Source organism: Patagioenas fasciata, chromosome 8 (genome assembly GCF_037038585.1).
Source record: "Patagioenas fasciata isolate bPatFas1 chromosome 8, bPatFas1.hap1, whole genome shotgun sequence".
NCBI classification, from domain to species: domain Eukaryota; kingdom Metazoa; phylum Chordata; class Aves; order Columbiformes; family Columbidae; genus Patagioenas; species Patagioenas fasciata.
Window position 1 is genome coordinate 24,280,600 of NC_092527.1, and position 15,703 is coordinate 24,296,302.

General features: G+C 38.9%; 1 protein-coding gene across 2 annotated transcripts in view; it reads left to right on the forward strand.

The window, feature by feature from the left end:
• The first annotated feature begins 1,162 nt into the window (after positions 1-1,162).
• The window catches only part of ERCC6 (ERCC excision repair 6, chromatin remodeling factor), a 46,938-nt gene continuing 32,397 nt past the window's right edge, over positions 1,163-15,703 (forward strand). Inside the window, exons 1-6 of one of the 2 annotated variants that reach the window (XM_071811943.1) lie at positions 1,163-1,248; positions 1,569-1,779; positions 2,323-2,756; positions 4,671-4,791; positions 7,058-7,166; positions 9,090-9,819. In XM_071811943.1, coding sequence (XP_071668044.1) covers positions 2,326-2,756; positions 4,671-4,791; positions 7,058-7,166; positions 9,090-9,819 — 1,391 coding nt within the window. In that variant the 5' untranslated portion in view covers positions 1,163-1,248; positions 1,569-1,779; positions 2,323-2,325. Of the gene's footprint in view, positions 1,249-1,568; positions 1,780-2,244; positions 2,757-4,670; positions 4,792-7,057; positions 7,167-9,089; positions 9,820-15,703 lie in introns of those variants that run through there. The other variant, XM_065843618.2, reaches the window with a different exon arrangement.

A 15,703-nucleotide genomic window follows, 5' to 3' on the forward strand; every position in this document is an offset into this window, starting at 1 on the left:
TGTACTATCATTACTGAACAAGCTTGCTTTCTCTCAGTCTGTAACATTTTGTTGAAATTAAGCGTGAGAAGAGCAAGATATCATGACTGTCACTTAATTACACATGCTTTGTCTCCACTGCTGAATAATCTACAAAATAATAATACTTTTTTTTTTTTTTAAATCTGCATCTCATTTCAAGACAATCACTGCAAAAATATGACATTCAGAAGACATGGAGCAGGACAACTAAAAAGCAGCTGAAGTAAGCAACTCTGTGGTCAAACTGAATCACAGTGTCCCCTGAAGCCAAGAGTTAAACTCTACCTGCATCACCATTTAATTAGCATAACATTTCCCAAATATATTCTGCTTTGTATTCACCCTTTCACAGTAGACTCAAGGCTGTCAGCCAGTAAATTCAGTTCTGCTGCCCAAAGGAGGGTGATCTGGGTCAGGATTTTCATGCTACTGGAATGGGGAGAAAGAAGGGGTGAGAAGGCAGAAAAACCAAAAGCAGCCCTGGAGAAAATCTAGCTTTCTGCTTTTGTCACTACCAGAGAATTGGGGAGACAATATAAATGAATGCAGAAAAGAACGTGCTGCTACAGAGCCCAGCAGGCAGAACCACAGTCCCTAAAATACTACTGCTCTCACTGATTGCTTACTAAGCCTATAAACAATCCCGCTGCAATCCCAGGCTGTGTAGCATCCTTCTATTTTTTTTCCCTTTCCCCTTGAAGGAACTTTGATGCAATCAAATTATACTATTTGCACAACAAGGTCTGGTTTTTTTAAGTCCTGGGCTAATTTTGCAAACGCTATATCATGCTTTCTTTCCCACGCCTTTCGAAGGACAATCACCTGACATTAAAGACTTTTGTCAAGGGGGAAAACTGGACTTTTGAAGCGGTCCCTGTAAGCGGTTCCTCCGCAGCTCTGCTCTGCGGGCACCGCTCCCGAAACCACCGACCTCTGCCGGGCGGCTGTGCAAGCGGCCCCCACCCAGCCCGTGCGCTGCCAGGTGAAGCCGCGTTATGAAGGCAGCCCGACGGGAAAGGTCTCGGGAACAGCCGAGCACGGCTTCCCGCTCCACCGCCGGGCGCCGGCACAGCTGTCCCGGGCAGAACTATACCCCTACACCTCCCTGCCCCGCACAACGCATGCGCAGCTGGGACGGTCACGGCGGCTGAGGAAGTGACGCATGGCCGCTCGGCGTGGGCGGGCAGGGGAGCGGTGGTGCCGAGGGTCTCGGTGTCCGGCAGTGAGGTGAGTGCCGCGCCGGCTCCGCTCCTCCGCCAGCGGCTTCCCCCGCCCGGCGCGGGCAGAGGCCGGGGGAGGCGGTGGCGCCCGGAGCCCCTCGCCTCTCACGTTTCCATGCCGGCCGGGCCTTTTTGCCAGCCGCGGCGGGCTGCCTTCGGCCGGCGGTACGGCCCCGGCGCTGCCCGCTCCGGGCGGGCTGGCAGCGGGAGGCGGTGCAGCGCGGGACGCTGGGGGCCGGTGTAGCCGGGGGGTGGATGGGGCCGGGGGTCCCCCAGGGGAACCGGCCGGAGCGCGGCGTTGTCATGGTACCTGTTGTTCGGATGCAGGGCCGGACCGGTTGCGTGCGCGTTCGGAGCTGATGGAAGAAACCTGTGAGCCGGGACCGAGAGGTGGCTGCTGGAGCCCCCCTGCCCTAGTAGTAACTTCCTGCAAGTTAATGACGCGTGTTTGTCCCCTAAGTTGATAAAAAAATACATCCTTTCAGAAGACGGTGTCACCCTCAAGGCTCCAAACAATAGCAGCTCCGGGCTTGCCGTGGTAAGTCAGTCCAGTGTCAGTTTCCTAACAACTGAGGGGCTTTATGCTCTGCTTCAGAGCTGAATTGTCAAACTGAAACCTACAAGCAGCTGTTCTCATCAGTGCTTTCACTGGCAAGACTTACCCTGTTTCACAAACTTCAGCTTTTTGGTTTTGGATGTGTTAAGTTGCACATGTGTTTGTTATGTCGTAGTCCACTGGAGGATGACCATTGTACACACAAGACTGAGTGCACTCTCTGGCAAGGAGAGTAATTTTTACAGGTTGTGTTGTTTGTCCTGATATCAGCATCTTCTGGGAGTATTCTATATAGTTGTCTTTAAGAAGTTTTAGTCGCTTTTTCTGTTTGATTGAGGAAATTAGTGTGGAGAGGGCTTTGGGGAAGGGGCTCATGGAGAAGTAGACTACTAGGCGTTTTGAAACAAGAATTTCTCATAAGCAAAACAACAAGTGTGTTTCTTTTATTTGGGCACAGTCTTCATGAAGAACGTTGTGTGTGTGAATGTTCTTATGATGATGTGGTTCTTTGTTGCCTTTGAGCAGAGGATGCCAACAGACAACAGCCACCTGCCAGACAGTATCCAAGAACAAGAACCTGTTACTTCTGCAAGCAATAATTGCCAGCATAATGCTGAGGAATCAGGAACTGAACAAAAAAATGACATTTGTAACAGTGACCTGGGTGATAGTATTAGAACTCCCAACTCTGACAGCCTGTCTCTGACTTCCACGGCTTTTCCTTTGGAGGTGCCCAGGAGAGGACAACCCCTTTTACAGATCAACAGGCAGCAGATTCAGTCCATCTCATATAGTGCACAGGCTGCTGAGCTCAAAGGTTTAGGAGTTGATGTCTATGACCAAGATGTATTGGAGCAAGGAGTTCTTCAGCAAGTAGATAATGCAATTAATGAAGCTAATAAAGCAGCAAAAATAGCTGATGCGGAGAAAGAGTATCAGTCTGTCCTGGATGACTTAAGGTAAATTTTGTGTCCTTTCTTACTGTTCCTTTCTGTTATTGACTAATGAGGCTTGGTGTCACGTGTTTTTATAAGCTGGAAGACAAAAAGATGTTTTGAAAGCACTAGATCACATGTAGTCTTCTGAGTCACTCACCTTTTAGAAAAGAAGAACATATTTTTCACATCAGAGCAATGCTTCATTGCTCTTATTTGACTAATTCAGTAGTGCATCAAGGCAGTAGAGGACAGTGCATCTCCTGTTTTGCTGCTTTGTCTCCTACCTTACCAAGATGCACCTGTTTTCTAGCCATGGAGAACTGCGTTATACTCTTATTATTTGAAGATATAGTCAGAAAAAGTGCCACTTTTTCAAATCTGTATGCTTCATGGGGTTATCTGCTGCTGGTTATTTGCTTTCTGTAACTTGGATGGCTCTATATAATGAGTGTGTGACAACTGAAACAACCTTATCATAAGTACTTGAATGAAGTACTTAATGACACCTTAAACAAATGCTTAATTAACATAATATATTGATAGTAGAAGACTTTGAGGGCTAGGAGCTGCAACTCTTTTGAGTTTTTATCTTAGTTTTCCACTTTTCTGTTTCTAATCTTGTTATAGAGTTACTGTGTGAACTTCTGCGTAAGATGTAATGTGCAAGTCTGAAAGTTAGTTTTGGAGAAAATTAGCAGAGATATAGCTGGCTTGTTGAGCAGAGGGGCTAACAAAAGGAAAGACATATGAGTAGAACATGATAGAGTTGGTGAAAGTCCTGTAGCATGGTGAATGCATGACAAAAGGTAAAATCAGGCAAGAAGTGCTTTTTGAGTAATTGGCACAGAGTTCATGGTAGAAGCTGGATGGTTCTCTAATATACATACAGATTTAAGCAGAAGAAGGAGAATAAAAATGGTTGAGGTTAAATCCTGTTTAAATTCCGTGGTCCTGTTAAATAAAGCTTTGTGGAAGAGGATAATAGCAGTATGTCTTAAGAGACCCTAGGCCCAAGGAGGCAAAAGCCAAAAGGTAGGAGATGTGCAGAGGATGATGTACTTCAGAGCAACAAAACAGAAGAGTAAGAAAGTGCTGGGATGGTTCATAACTGTTGAAAGAAAATGGAGAAGTGAAGATGGCAGTGATAGCTGGGGAGCTGGTAAAATATGTCTCCTAGGAGAATACTGGTAGAATCTAGATTAGAGCTGGAGAGATATATGGCCCAATAATTTTCTCCCTGACAGTTGCAGAGACTTCTGTAGTGCTTTTCTTTGCATGTGGGGGGAATAATGGCTGCTTTGCAGGTGTTGTAAAGAGTTTTCTTTGAGGTTTTTCATAATACTTTGGGATGCTAATGTGTTTATCCTTATGAAATATTCTGAATCAACAAAGCTAGATCTGTTGCTTGTGATGGTGGGGCAGTGCCTCCTTCCTTGCAAATGAATTCAGCAGCAGAAACAGAGGAAATTAGGTGGTTCAACCTGAATTTCATATTGTGTACGGAAACTTCCTTATATAATGGCATCAATCTATTCAGACAGTTTTAGGAAATGGAAATGTGATTTCTGACTTAGATTTTTGGTTTGTGTTTTGTTTACTTTGACTAATAAAAGCAACAACTGTCACTTGCTTATTATAATCGTCAGACTTGTAACTTTTGAGTACAAAATATTGAAGTGGTTTGCTCTGTTTCCTTGCCTTGGAATGTTAGCAAAATTTTGTTTAAAAATATTTTAGTACTGTGATGTGCAACTTTTTAAAGTGTTTAGCTTTTCCAGGGTTATCTAAACATAAGATACTTGTTTAGAAACTTACCTTTAGACATTTTTAAGTCTTACCTTAAATGTCTGGGAATTTCTAAACTGTCTGAATTGAGAATGTGCCATTTTTCTTTCGAGAATTGACTAGTACATTGTAATCTTCTTGTTTTTTCAGATCATGTACAACATCTCTGAAACAAATAGATAAAATTATTGAGCAACTTTCACCTCAAGCTGCTGACAACAAAAATATAAGCAGAAAACTAGATTCTGTAAAACGGCAAAAATATAACAAGGTGATTTGATTACGTTGATTTCCTGCTGAAAGCTTGTATTTTGGCTTAAGGTTTAGATTCTTGCTTAATTATATAGTTCAGAGTCAGTCTACAGTTGCTGTTCCTTCTGTTTTAATTTTCTACCAAAACATGTAAATAACTAATTTCCAGGATCTCCTTGGAAGATTGATTTGCGTTATTTTAATTAAATCCTTCCTAGTAGTATTTGGACAATTAGCAAAGCACAGTTGACCTAAATCTCACCTCTCATGGTCTTCATTCCCTACCTTCCTTCCCTTAATCCTCTTTTATTGTCAATATAATTATTGTACCAGTACACATCATTCCTCTCTGTGAGACATTTTAACTCATTGGCAGAAGTTGCTCCAGCTTTTTTTCTGCCAGAGTGGTGCATTAAAGGAGTCTGTGAAATAGTCTAGCAGGCATCAAGGTGACAGACCCATACAGCTGGGAATCGGAAGGAGACTTGAGAAAACTGAAAGTTCTGGTCAGGAATGTAGCACTTTGATCAGCTTGCCAGCTGATGGAAATGCATCTTAATATTTTCTCTAATGATAAACCTGGCTGAAAAACTTATTGTCCTTTGCCATTGAGCACTTCTTCCCAGTCTCAGGGCATTTGCCACTCCCTCAAGTGGTTGTTTCTTTTTAATGTTTATCATTTCAGCACTTGGATAACACAGTGCTCACAATTTGGCCCATCAAGTACTGTCCCCCTGAAGTGACTACTGAATAGTAGCACGGGATTAAGAACAAATGACTTGGAGGTAGTGGGAAGAAATGCATTAAACCAGACTTACCACTACAGAGTGATTATGTACTTGGACACTACATTTTGCTTTGTTTTCATAATATTGAAGTAATTTATGTAGATGTAAGTTGCAGAGGAAGTTCCAACCTAATTGTGGATTCATTGTTAGCTATCTCTGACAATTCTTGAAGTGTAAATTCCTGTATGAAAACTATAATCTGTAAAAGTCCTAATAACCTCAAGAGTGTTTTGGTGGCTGTTTGGAGGTAGGCAGAGTATTGAAAACTGATCTTGAGCTACTTTTTGCATACGGAAGTGCCTTTTAGTACTCTTTCTTTTGTAGTATTAAAAAAACGGTTAAAGAAAACTGAATTCTTCCATTATTGAGACAAATGGAAAATTAATGACTGGTACAAGAAAGCTGTTTCCTTAGACCTGTCATACAGGGAGTGTTTTATGATAAAAAGTACTCTGTTAGCAAGGATAATAGTGCATACACAGGAGATAATATTTTGTATCATACATGAATGCGCTTACCCTTTGTGGTTTGAAAAGTGCTACATGAAGACATGAGCAGGCTAGTGAACCAATGGTCACCAAAAAGAAAAAAAAAATATCTCAATTTCCATTAACTCAATTTTTACTGAAGTATGTACCTCTCTAAGTAAGGAAAGAATTCCAAAGAATTGAGTTAAAAATCTGGAAAGTTACATTGCTTATGTATTTGTTCTACTGGTTGGAATGTCTTGTTTCATAAATAAAAGTTAACACCACCAAGGAATTATGACATCACCAGTAAATATACAGTTGAGGATATAACATGCAGATAAAAGGTGTAATGGAAGAGCTAGCTATTTTCATAGCAGCAATGAGCCATACTTGTTATAACATCTGTAATGGTGACTTTTTTCTTTTTTTTTTTTTTAAGTAATTTTACTTTATCTTTTTTGCTGTTCAAGTTAGCTGAGACCACTTCTGAATTAAGTGTGTACAAACATATAAGGATGATGGACTGATTTATAGTTTCAGTTTCTCCCAAAACTTCTGGAATGATAAAATTGTTTTTAAATCTTATTGCTGTTTTTAGTGGCTTATTAACCATCAACCCAGTCTTGCAAATAATGAACAAATATTTTGGTGTTCTCCATGCGTTTCACTAATCTACTTCATGGGTTTCCTTCACTAGAATCAACACATTCATAAAATGATCTCAAAAGATGTACATCAAGATGTCTGATGTGCATGTGAAATCTGTGTCTATAAACAATCTGATCTTACTGTTTGCATATCGTAAGATGATTGTACACGTGAAAATGTGTGCTTGTAGGTTGAAGCCTTACGGAAACTGTGGTGACGTTTTTTGGGCTTTCTTGTTGCAAGTGTGATACTGTGAACATTGGAATATGAGATTCTGGTGGCAAATACTGCAAATGTAGTAATTTAAGTGTATTTAAAAAGGATAGTGAATTTATGAACCAGATTAAAAATTAATTTATGTATCTACTTGTCATTCAAGGAGCAACAGCTGAAGAAGATCAAAGCAAAACAAAAGCGTCTGCAAGCAGTTCTTGGTGGAACAGAGATTCTCAACAAAGTAAATGAGATTGAATTGGAGGAAGATGAAGGTATGGGAGGAGGCTGAAAGTCCAGTTCTACTTAGATGTAATGCCTTTTTTTGTTTTAAACTAGTTTGCAAGATCTTTGCCAGCAAGGAAATACATTTCAGTGATTTGCTTTCAAAGAGGGAGTTAAGAACACTTATTTCTGCACCTGCAGAATTGCAGATCTTGGCATATTCATGTGGGAAGTTTTACAAAATGGATGTTAATCCGTGTTCAGCTCAGTAGGGATGGCTGAGGCACATTAGAGTATTGGGCTTAATAAATTGGAAATACTAACATTTTTTCACAGCTAATTTGATAAAGATGACTAACATCATGATTGAATTGCATTTTATACACTGGATGCTATCAATCAGCATTAACAAAATTGTTTTTTCTTACTGTTGGGAAGTATCACTGGAAATGGAAGGGGAATGGCTTCTCTTTTTCAGGCTGCACTGTGGGGTAAAAAAAAAGTTGTCTTGAAAAGCAAGATAATTGTTCTCTCATTGTTTCACTAGGTGCGCTCTCTCACTGCTGTTTGCAGTTTGCAAACTGAGCTTGGGGTTTGTAACTCCGTCTTGGCTGTGTCTTGGCCACAGTCACTAATCCGTAGTGTTCTGCAGGGCAAGTTTGGACCTCCTTGTCATCTGCACATCACTTTTGGGTTTTATTGTTGTTTGCAGAGGTGTAAAATCTTTGTGCTATTTGTCCATTGCAGATGTGGCTGGGGTGGATTCCAGATTTCAGAAAGCTCATGCTTTTTTCCTGCTACAAGAAGACTTACAGGAATCAAAAACCTTAGTAACCTCTTCTCAGTAGAAAAGCATCTTTAATTCTTTCTATTTGCATCAATTCGTGAAGTAGAATTGAGGCACCTAGTGTGATGAAATGTAACTCAGAAGTGAATGGAGCCCTAGACAGAAGAAATGGAGTTGTGCAGTTCCAGTAGTTTGGGAAACTCAGGAGATGGAAAGGAAGGAGTTTTGTGCCTGATGCATCATCATTATTTGCTAAACATGATTTTTTGACAAGTACAGTTCTTTAAATGGGACCATATACAGTGGCATGCCATGCTGGCAATTCTGGTACAGCTATTTTTAAATTTTGGGCCCTAGTAACAGACTTTGGGCTGGAATTCCCCTTCAGCTTCTAGAATTCAAGAGTTTTTCCCTCCTCTTTGTTTTCAACCACCAATTATAGTTTGTGTTAATAGGTAAAGTAGTTTTCTAGGCAGTTTAAATGAAGTGCTCTTTAGTGGCAATGTGCTGTTTAGCCAATCTGACTTTTAAAGTCATAATCCTAATATTAGTATTGTAGACTAGGAAAATTAGGGTTTTTTTCTTTTTTTTTTTTTTTATTTGAAACATGAGGGAAGACAATCTTCTATGTGTTTTGTAAGATTTGCACCTATCCTGGGATGGTAATGGGAATGTCAAATTTCAAGCTTATGAGTAGTACTGAAAAATCAATAATAAAAATAGACATGGGCGATGTTGCTGCATATGGGAACACAGTGGTTTCTTCCACTGAAGATGGTGACATGAGTTGAATTGACAGCATAAGAAGCACATTAGAGTTCATGTGCCATGGGGGATATAATTTTATGGTAGTTCTTGTTGCCGTCTGTTTCAGAAATATTTGCATTTTTATAGTATGTGTAATGTTTCCTGTATGAAATTTGAGAAGCAGTTTGAAGTAGAAGTTGGTCTGACTTTTTGGCTTTCTCTTCTGTTTGGTTTTGCCTTTTTTGACCTTCAAGTGTTATGTGTGATGATAATTTGGACTTTCAAGTTGTGTATAAAAACCGAACTGAATGCACGTAAAGCTTGGGGTGGGGGGGGTGTGCAGAGCGGGGCAGGGAACCAAGACAAAACACCATTGTTTTGTGTTTGAGTTATTTAGAAGGTGTTAAAGGCATGCTGGATGTTCTGATTTTTGTTGTAGAACCTGGTCCATCATGTCTTGGTAGTATGCTTATGCCTGTTCAGGAAACAGAATGGGAAGAGCTCATTCGTACTGGCCAGATGACTCCATTTGGTACTACGATACCTCAGAAGCCAGAGAGGAAGACACGACGATTAATGCTAAATGAAGCATCTGACTTTGAGAAGTACTTAGCAGACCAAGCTAAGCTGTCATCTGAAAGAAAGAAGTTATCTCTTCACAAAGGAGCAAAGAAGAAAGCACAGGCCAAAAATGTTCAAAAATGTGTAGCTTCTGCATCTACTAAAAAGGAAAAAGGGGGTAAAGCCCTGTCAAAAACAGATAAGCGCTTAAAAAAACACATGAGAAAACTCCAGAAGCATGCCCTTCAGATTCAATCAAAGGCAGAGATTCCAAAAGAAAAGAAATATCTTGAGACCAAGAAGTTCAGGCGTGAACAGGAGGATGATAGTGGAGAGTCTGAGTATGTACCTGATGAGGAGCTCTTTGATCCAGCAGCAGCAGAAGAGGAGGAAGAGCATGCATCTTCTCCTGGTGAGAATGATTCTGATTATGAACTCAGGAATTTGTCAAGTAAAAGAAAATATTCAGTGAAGAGAGCTTTTAAAGAAGCTGAAGATGATGTGGACTTCTTTCCAAGCTCTGAGGAAGAAGAGCATACACTGGGGAAGCGCAAGGGAAAGAGATGGAGAGATGATGGAGATGAAGACTATTATAAACAGAGACTAAGGTTAGTCCTAGGTGTTGTTTTTTTTTTTTGTAACATTAACAAATGATGTTGAACATGCAAAGGGCAATGTCTGTAATACACTGCTAGGACCTGAAGTAAGGAAAACAAGACAATCAGGATGATCATAGCTGCTCTATTTGACAGTGGTATTCCTCTCTTTGTTCTTGATGAGAGTGAGGGTAAAACCATCCTTATCTAAAGACATAGTGACAATGCTGGTAGTGGCATTTTCTGTTGCTACGATGACCAAAGTTTGTAAACTGAGTGAGGTTTCTAAGGAAAACCAGCATCTATTATATAAACTGCTATGTTAGGTGAGGAAATACATCTATGAACACAAGTCATTTTTGAAAATGGCAGATGAAACACTTTGTGCTAATCTGTGATTTATGAAATTTGTATCGCCTGTGTGTTGATCTCTCTGTAGCTACAGTGTACTGTTGAGATGTTTTCTCCACTGATAGCATAGCTGTTGAACTCCTAACAATTAGACTGACCAATGTTTCCATTTTCACAACTGCCTGAAAAACATCTGGAAGGGACAACAAAGTGACATGTAATCTATTAAGCTGTTAAAGTGCTGACTAGATGTGCCAGTAAGTTAGGAGACATGTCTGCACATGCTGGGAGTCAAAAGATCAAGATCACTAAAATGGTTGGTTTTGTTTGCTTTAATTGTTCTCTAACCACTGGCGTGATTTTTGTTTTCTAGTATGTGTTGAGCTTTATATAATGAACTTCAGCTTGTTGATAGCATGCTTACTTTTAATTAATTACCTTTAGTGAATGCCTTTCGAGTAGTTTTATAGTCCTCTGGAAAATCATGGATTCCAAGTTGAAAACAGCTGCCTTAGAGTGAAAGGAAGAGTAGATATTAGGGCTGTCAGTGAAGAGTGATTGATGCAGTGATAAGGGCTAGCACAGGAACTTGGTTGGTGCTTGGGAGACTTGACTTTTACCCTTCTATGGAAGCCCAAAAGCTTACAGATTTAAATGAAGCTGTTTTAGAGAAGGGGTCAAGAAGTAGAGATACAAACACCATCTGTTCCTGTGGTGAGAGCCTGAGCTGCTGTGGAGGGAGTTATCTTCTGTCAGTAGAGGTACTCATGGTTATAGAGTTACTGGTAACAAAGCCTCAGGTAGGAAGAGCTCGACTTCATGTTCACATCCGAGGTTACAAAGGCAGGTCAGGAGCTGATATGAGACAGTAGGTTTGCAATTCCAGGATGCTGCTTCTCAAACTTAAGGCATAGTTTATTGCTCTTGAATAGAAGATTTTGGCAAGAGGCTAATCTGAGCAGTGTCCAAAGGGTCAAAGAGAAATGTGTTTTTTTTATTGGATGCATTAACAAAAATTAATTGTACTTAAATGGTAAAATATTTACTATTTTATTGAATAAAACTGTACTCTTCACGTTTAAATTAAACCAATATTAAATCATTTTTAATTCAGTGTTTTCATCAAGAGTAATTTATTTTGATTGAAAGTTTTAATATGACTCAGTTTAAATTCATTCAAACACGTTTTTTAATAATGTTAAGATTGTGACAATTTATCCTTAGCAAAGTCATATCATAGACTGCATTTCTTTTGGTTACTAAAGTTACAATAAAAGCCTAAATGAATTTTAGAAATATCAATAACTGTAATTGCTACCAAAACACTACATCTCTTAAAAATTTCATAGCTCCAGTTATTGTGGCTGTTAAGCTGCAGCTGTCCACATTGACGTTTTTATGCTGACACCCTCAGGTAATCTTCATTATGGGAAATGTCATGAGAAAATAAAATGTAGTGAATTAAGAAACATATTAAGAATGCTATGGAAATGCTGTCATTTGCTTACATTTATGTCTTATTTCATGTCAGTTTTACTTTTGAATGCAAACGAATGGATGAGATTATGGTATATTTTACCCCTGAGAGAGGCAAGGGAGAATCCTTTAGGATTACTTTAGTCTTCTGAACATTTAGTCTTGTGCTTGGTGCCAAATACAGTCGTACACTCTTTAAGATTGAAAATGAGTTTCCTTTACATTAAAACTTTTCGGAGATTGGACTTGAAGAGATTGGTCTGTGCCGAGGGGAAAATATGATGATGTTGTTAAAGCATGATAATTAGCTGACTGCAGAGCTGCAAAACATCTCTAGAACAAGAAATGATTTTCACAACAGGAGCTGGTGTTTTCTGCAGCAAACAGGGCATACAGGAGATCACTCAGCTCTTTCCTTTCCTTCTAAAGACTACTTGCTGTGGTTGGCCTAGTCAATCAAAGCAAGATGTGATCAGTGGAACATGAAAAAGTTAGCTATACAGAATTCAGCTCACACTCTCAGTAATTTCAGTTCTTTTCCCATGCATGGATCTTGGTTTTTCTCTGGTTACTGTTGCTGGAGCCATGCTGCTATGCACACACAGGGAAAATCTTCTGTTCTGAAAAGGTTGACAGCTAAGGTGAATCATAGCTTGCAAAAATAATGAACAGTAGCAAGGAACATCAGAATTATGGAGAGTAAAGTAAGTAGGATAGTGTCAAGCATCTAAAAGATAAGTTTAAGATTCAGCTAAAAGTAGCTCATCATCAGGGCCTGATATCCTTCATACTGGCCGTTAACCAGCTGAACCCAGAGGATTAGGTAATCTGGAGTGGTGTTGGAGATCTCAGAGACTTGATCCCCATCAACAGGTATGTTACCTGTGTATCTTGTCATACTTGACTGTGACTGTCTTGGTCTAGAAGTGTTCAGAATTGGTGCTGATGGAATCCTAACCTGTTGCTTTCTGCCCAGTGAAATGGTCAGGTTATGGCAGAGCCAGTTTCTTTGAAGACTTTGGAATGAGTGAAAATGCACCTGTTTTCAGCTTCTTTTATAATACCTATGATGACAAAATAAAAAATAACTTTGTATGCAGATTAAATGAATAGGAAATAAAGCTTTTCTGTGGTCTCAACAACAGAACTGCTGCACTGTTTTCTGCCGTTCTCAAGACTTTGCAGATATGGAAACTGCAACTTATAAAGAATTTTTACATGTTAATCAAAATTTTCCTTTGTGTGTGTAACAATTGGACGTGGTGATCTTAAAGGTCTTTTCCAATCTAAATTATTCTATGATTCTACTCAAAGCACAAGTATAACCAAGTAACTCTTGCTGCTTACAATATATGTAGTTGATGTTTTACATTATTGACATCACTAATACAGTATCTGCATAAGGTAATAGCTTGGAGTCCAAACAAGAAATTAGCAATCTTATGGTTACTATGCCCATAGGAGTTGTCAGGATGTCTCTACTTGCTGCTTCAGGAAGGAATTGCATGTCATGTTATGGGAGATAAATACCATATCTGTGTTTTCTTGTGTATTCTGTATAGTTTGAGGAGTACAGTTGTTTGAATAGCTCTTAGTTCAATTGCTGTGAAGTGCTCAGAGACAAGGCAAGGAAAGCAGCTTCTTTCCATGTCTCCTAAGTGACATCCAAGCAGCTCAGTAGCTGGAAGTTATGGCTATCAGTGCACAAAGCAGTTGATACAAAGAAACAAACAAAAAAATACTTAAAAATAAGTAGTTTTTTCTCAAATCGGGCTCTCTTTTAAGTATCTGAGTTACTGAATCTCTTGATGTTTGAGTTATAAATTAAAAAAGGATTAAATACTACTTTTCCTGAAAGATACTTTCTTAGAGCATCCTAACTGCTCTTTAAAATGGCAAAAGCAAGACGCAAATGAAGATATATTTTTGCTCACTTGCTGAATACACCTTTCATTTTAAGCTCAAGTGTGTAATTGTCCACATCAGTCTTAATTTACTTATGGAGACTTGTGGTACTAACTGCATGTATTTCATCTGCTAGGACATACCAATTAAATCCACCCATATAGAACATAAAAAGTTAGATCAGAAAAGTAATGCTGAATGCTTCAATTTAGCAAATTAGAATAATCTGTAAGGGATTCTTCGCTGTCTAAAATAGAAAGCATATTGTGCTTCACAAATGCAAACTATATTAAACACTCAGCTTGGTTTCTGACTGTATTTAAAAAAAAAAATCAAATTGTGTTCATTACTGTTTGGGATGCAGAATTTCTTTCTAGGGTATTGCAATAAGTGGGAAATGGGCTTAGTATCTGAATACTTCCTTATATTAAGAAAGATTTAATTGTATGATATATGGCTTTCATACTGCACTTTCAGGATAAAATTGTATTCATGTCAGCATCCACGGACAACATATAGTAGATTTCTCAAAGGTCACGCTTTTGTATTCAGGAGACCTTGGTGATATTGCAAAACCTGTGTTTTCTGATTGTCTAGGCCTACTAATGAAGTTTAATTGAGGTGTGTTAGAAATACATTGGCCAAATGGTCAGTATGTTACTCTGTAGTTATATATGAGCTACTGCTGCTTCTACCTCCAGAATTTGACTTCTAGAGAAAAGCAAGACCAGAGTGACCAACTCACTGATCTGGTCTAGCAAATCATGTTTGTCTTCCCATTGCTTTGACCATGTAAATATTTACACCTTTTTAAATAAAATAATGAAGTTTTAGCATAGAGTATCTTAGTACAGTATCTTAAATTAAGTTCACAACCTTTCAAAGATTGGATAGCTTCTTCACACTTTGAAAGTTGGTAGTGGTTAACAACAAATTGCTGCTTTTTCGTAAAACCTGTAAGTGAGAGCAAAAAGCCTCCAGCTCTTTGGAAGAGATGTAGTAGCAGAGCCTTCAACTTGTGTAACTATATTCCTTAGTGAAGTAAAATAGATTGTGTATAAAATAAACTTTTCTTTAGTAAAATTAAGTATACGGTTTATCAGTTCAAATTCTAGACATGTCTATTTTCCTGCGTGATTTTAGGAGAAATCCCAACATTGATCACACTTCTTGCAGAAAATATAGAGGTGACTCACCTAAGTTCCTGGCCAGCTACAAGTTAATCTCAGAAACGTTTGTTCTTAGTTGCTTCTGGATCACTTTTTCTAACGCACACCAGAGGGCAGTCTGTTCCTTCCCAGGGGAGGCTGAAGCTTCGGTCTTGGCTAGCGGCGATTCATATTGCAATACAGAATCAGAAGCAAACTCTTGTACAAATTATTGCCCTCTTTTGAGTTTAATATGGAGTCTATATCTAGCTGTCACTTTGGAAGCTTTGTCATCTACAATTATTTTGATTTTAGTGTGGTAAGAGTTTGTGTACTTGCTTTGAGTCTTGTCATAACCCAGTCAGATAAAATAATCAAGTTCTGACCTGTCTCAGTTCCAGCAATGACACAGTCTGAAGCAGTGGCTCTCAGCATCTGTCAATTTGAATTGTTGATCGCTTTCTGGAACTCAGAAAAGTAATTGACCATCTGTGCCTGATAGCACAATATTGTAGTACTGAACAAAAATAAATGCATTTCTATGCTGTGCCTCTAGAATGTATCATAACTGCCTCCTAACCTCCAGAGCATGAATGTTATTTTCCTAAATCAAACATTTAACAGACTGCTAGTCTAAGATTTCCATTCCTTTGATGGGATATATATATATAATATATATAAAAATGTATCTGTGGGGAAGACTTTGACACTTTCTATTTTTAGTAAGTTCTTTTTTTACTACTTAACTGGATGCATTATTTCATATAATGAAATAAGAACAGTCCAATAATAAACTTCAGCAACTCATCAGTTTTTAATCAGAAAACTGAAGACTATGTTTGTCTGTCTTGTGGGTTTTTTTTTCCTGCATATGCTGCTTTTTCTCTTAATCATGATTTTTGCTTCTGAAGACTTCCTGACTTAAGAGAGCAAAATATATTCCAGTGAAGCTGTCTCTCTAAACCTATCCAGCATTGTGTCAGTGCAATTGGTTTTAGCAGTTATTGTAACTTGTG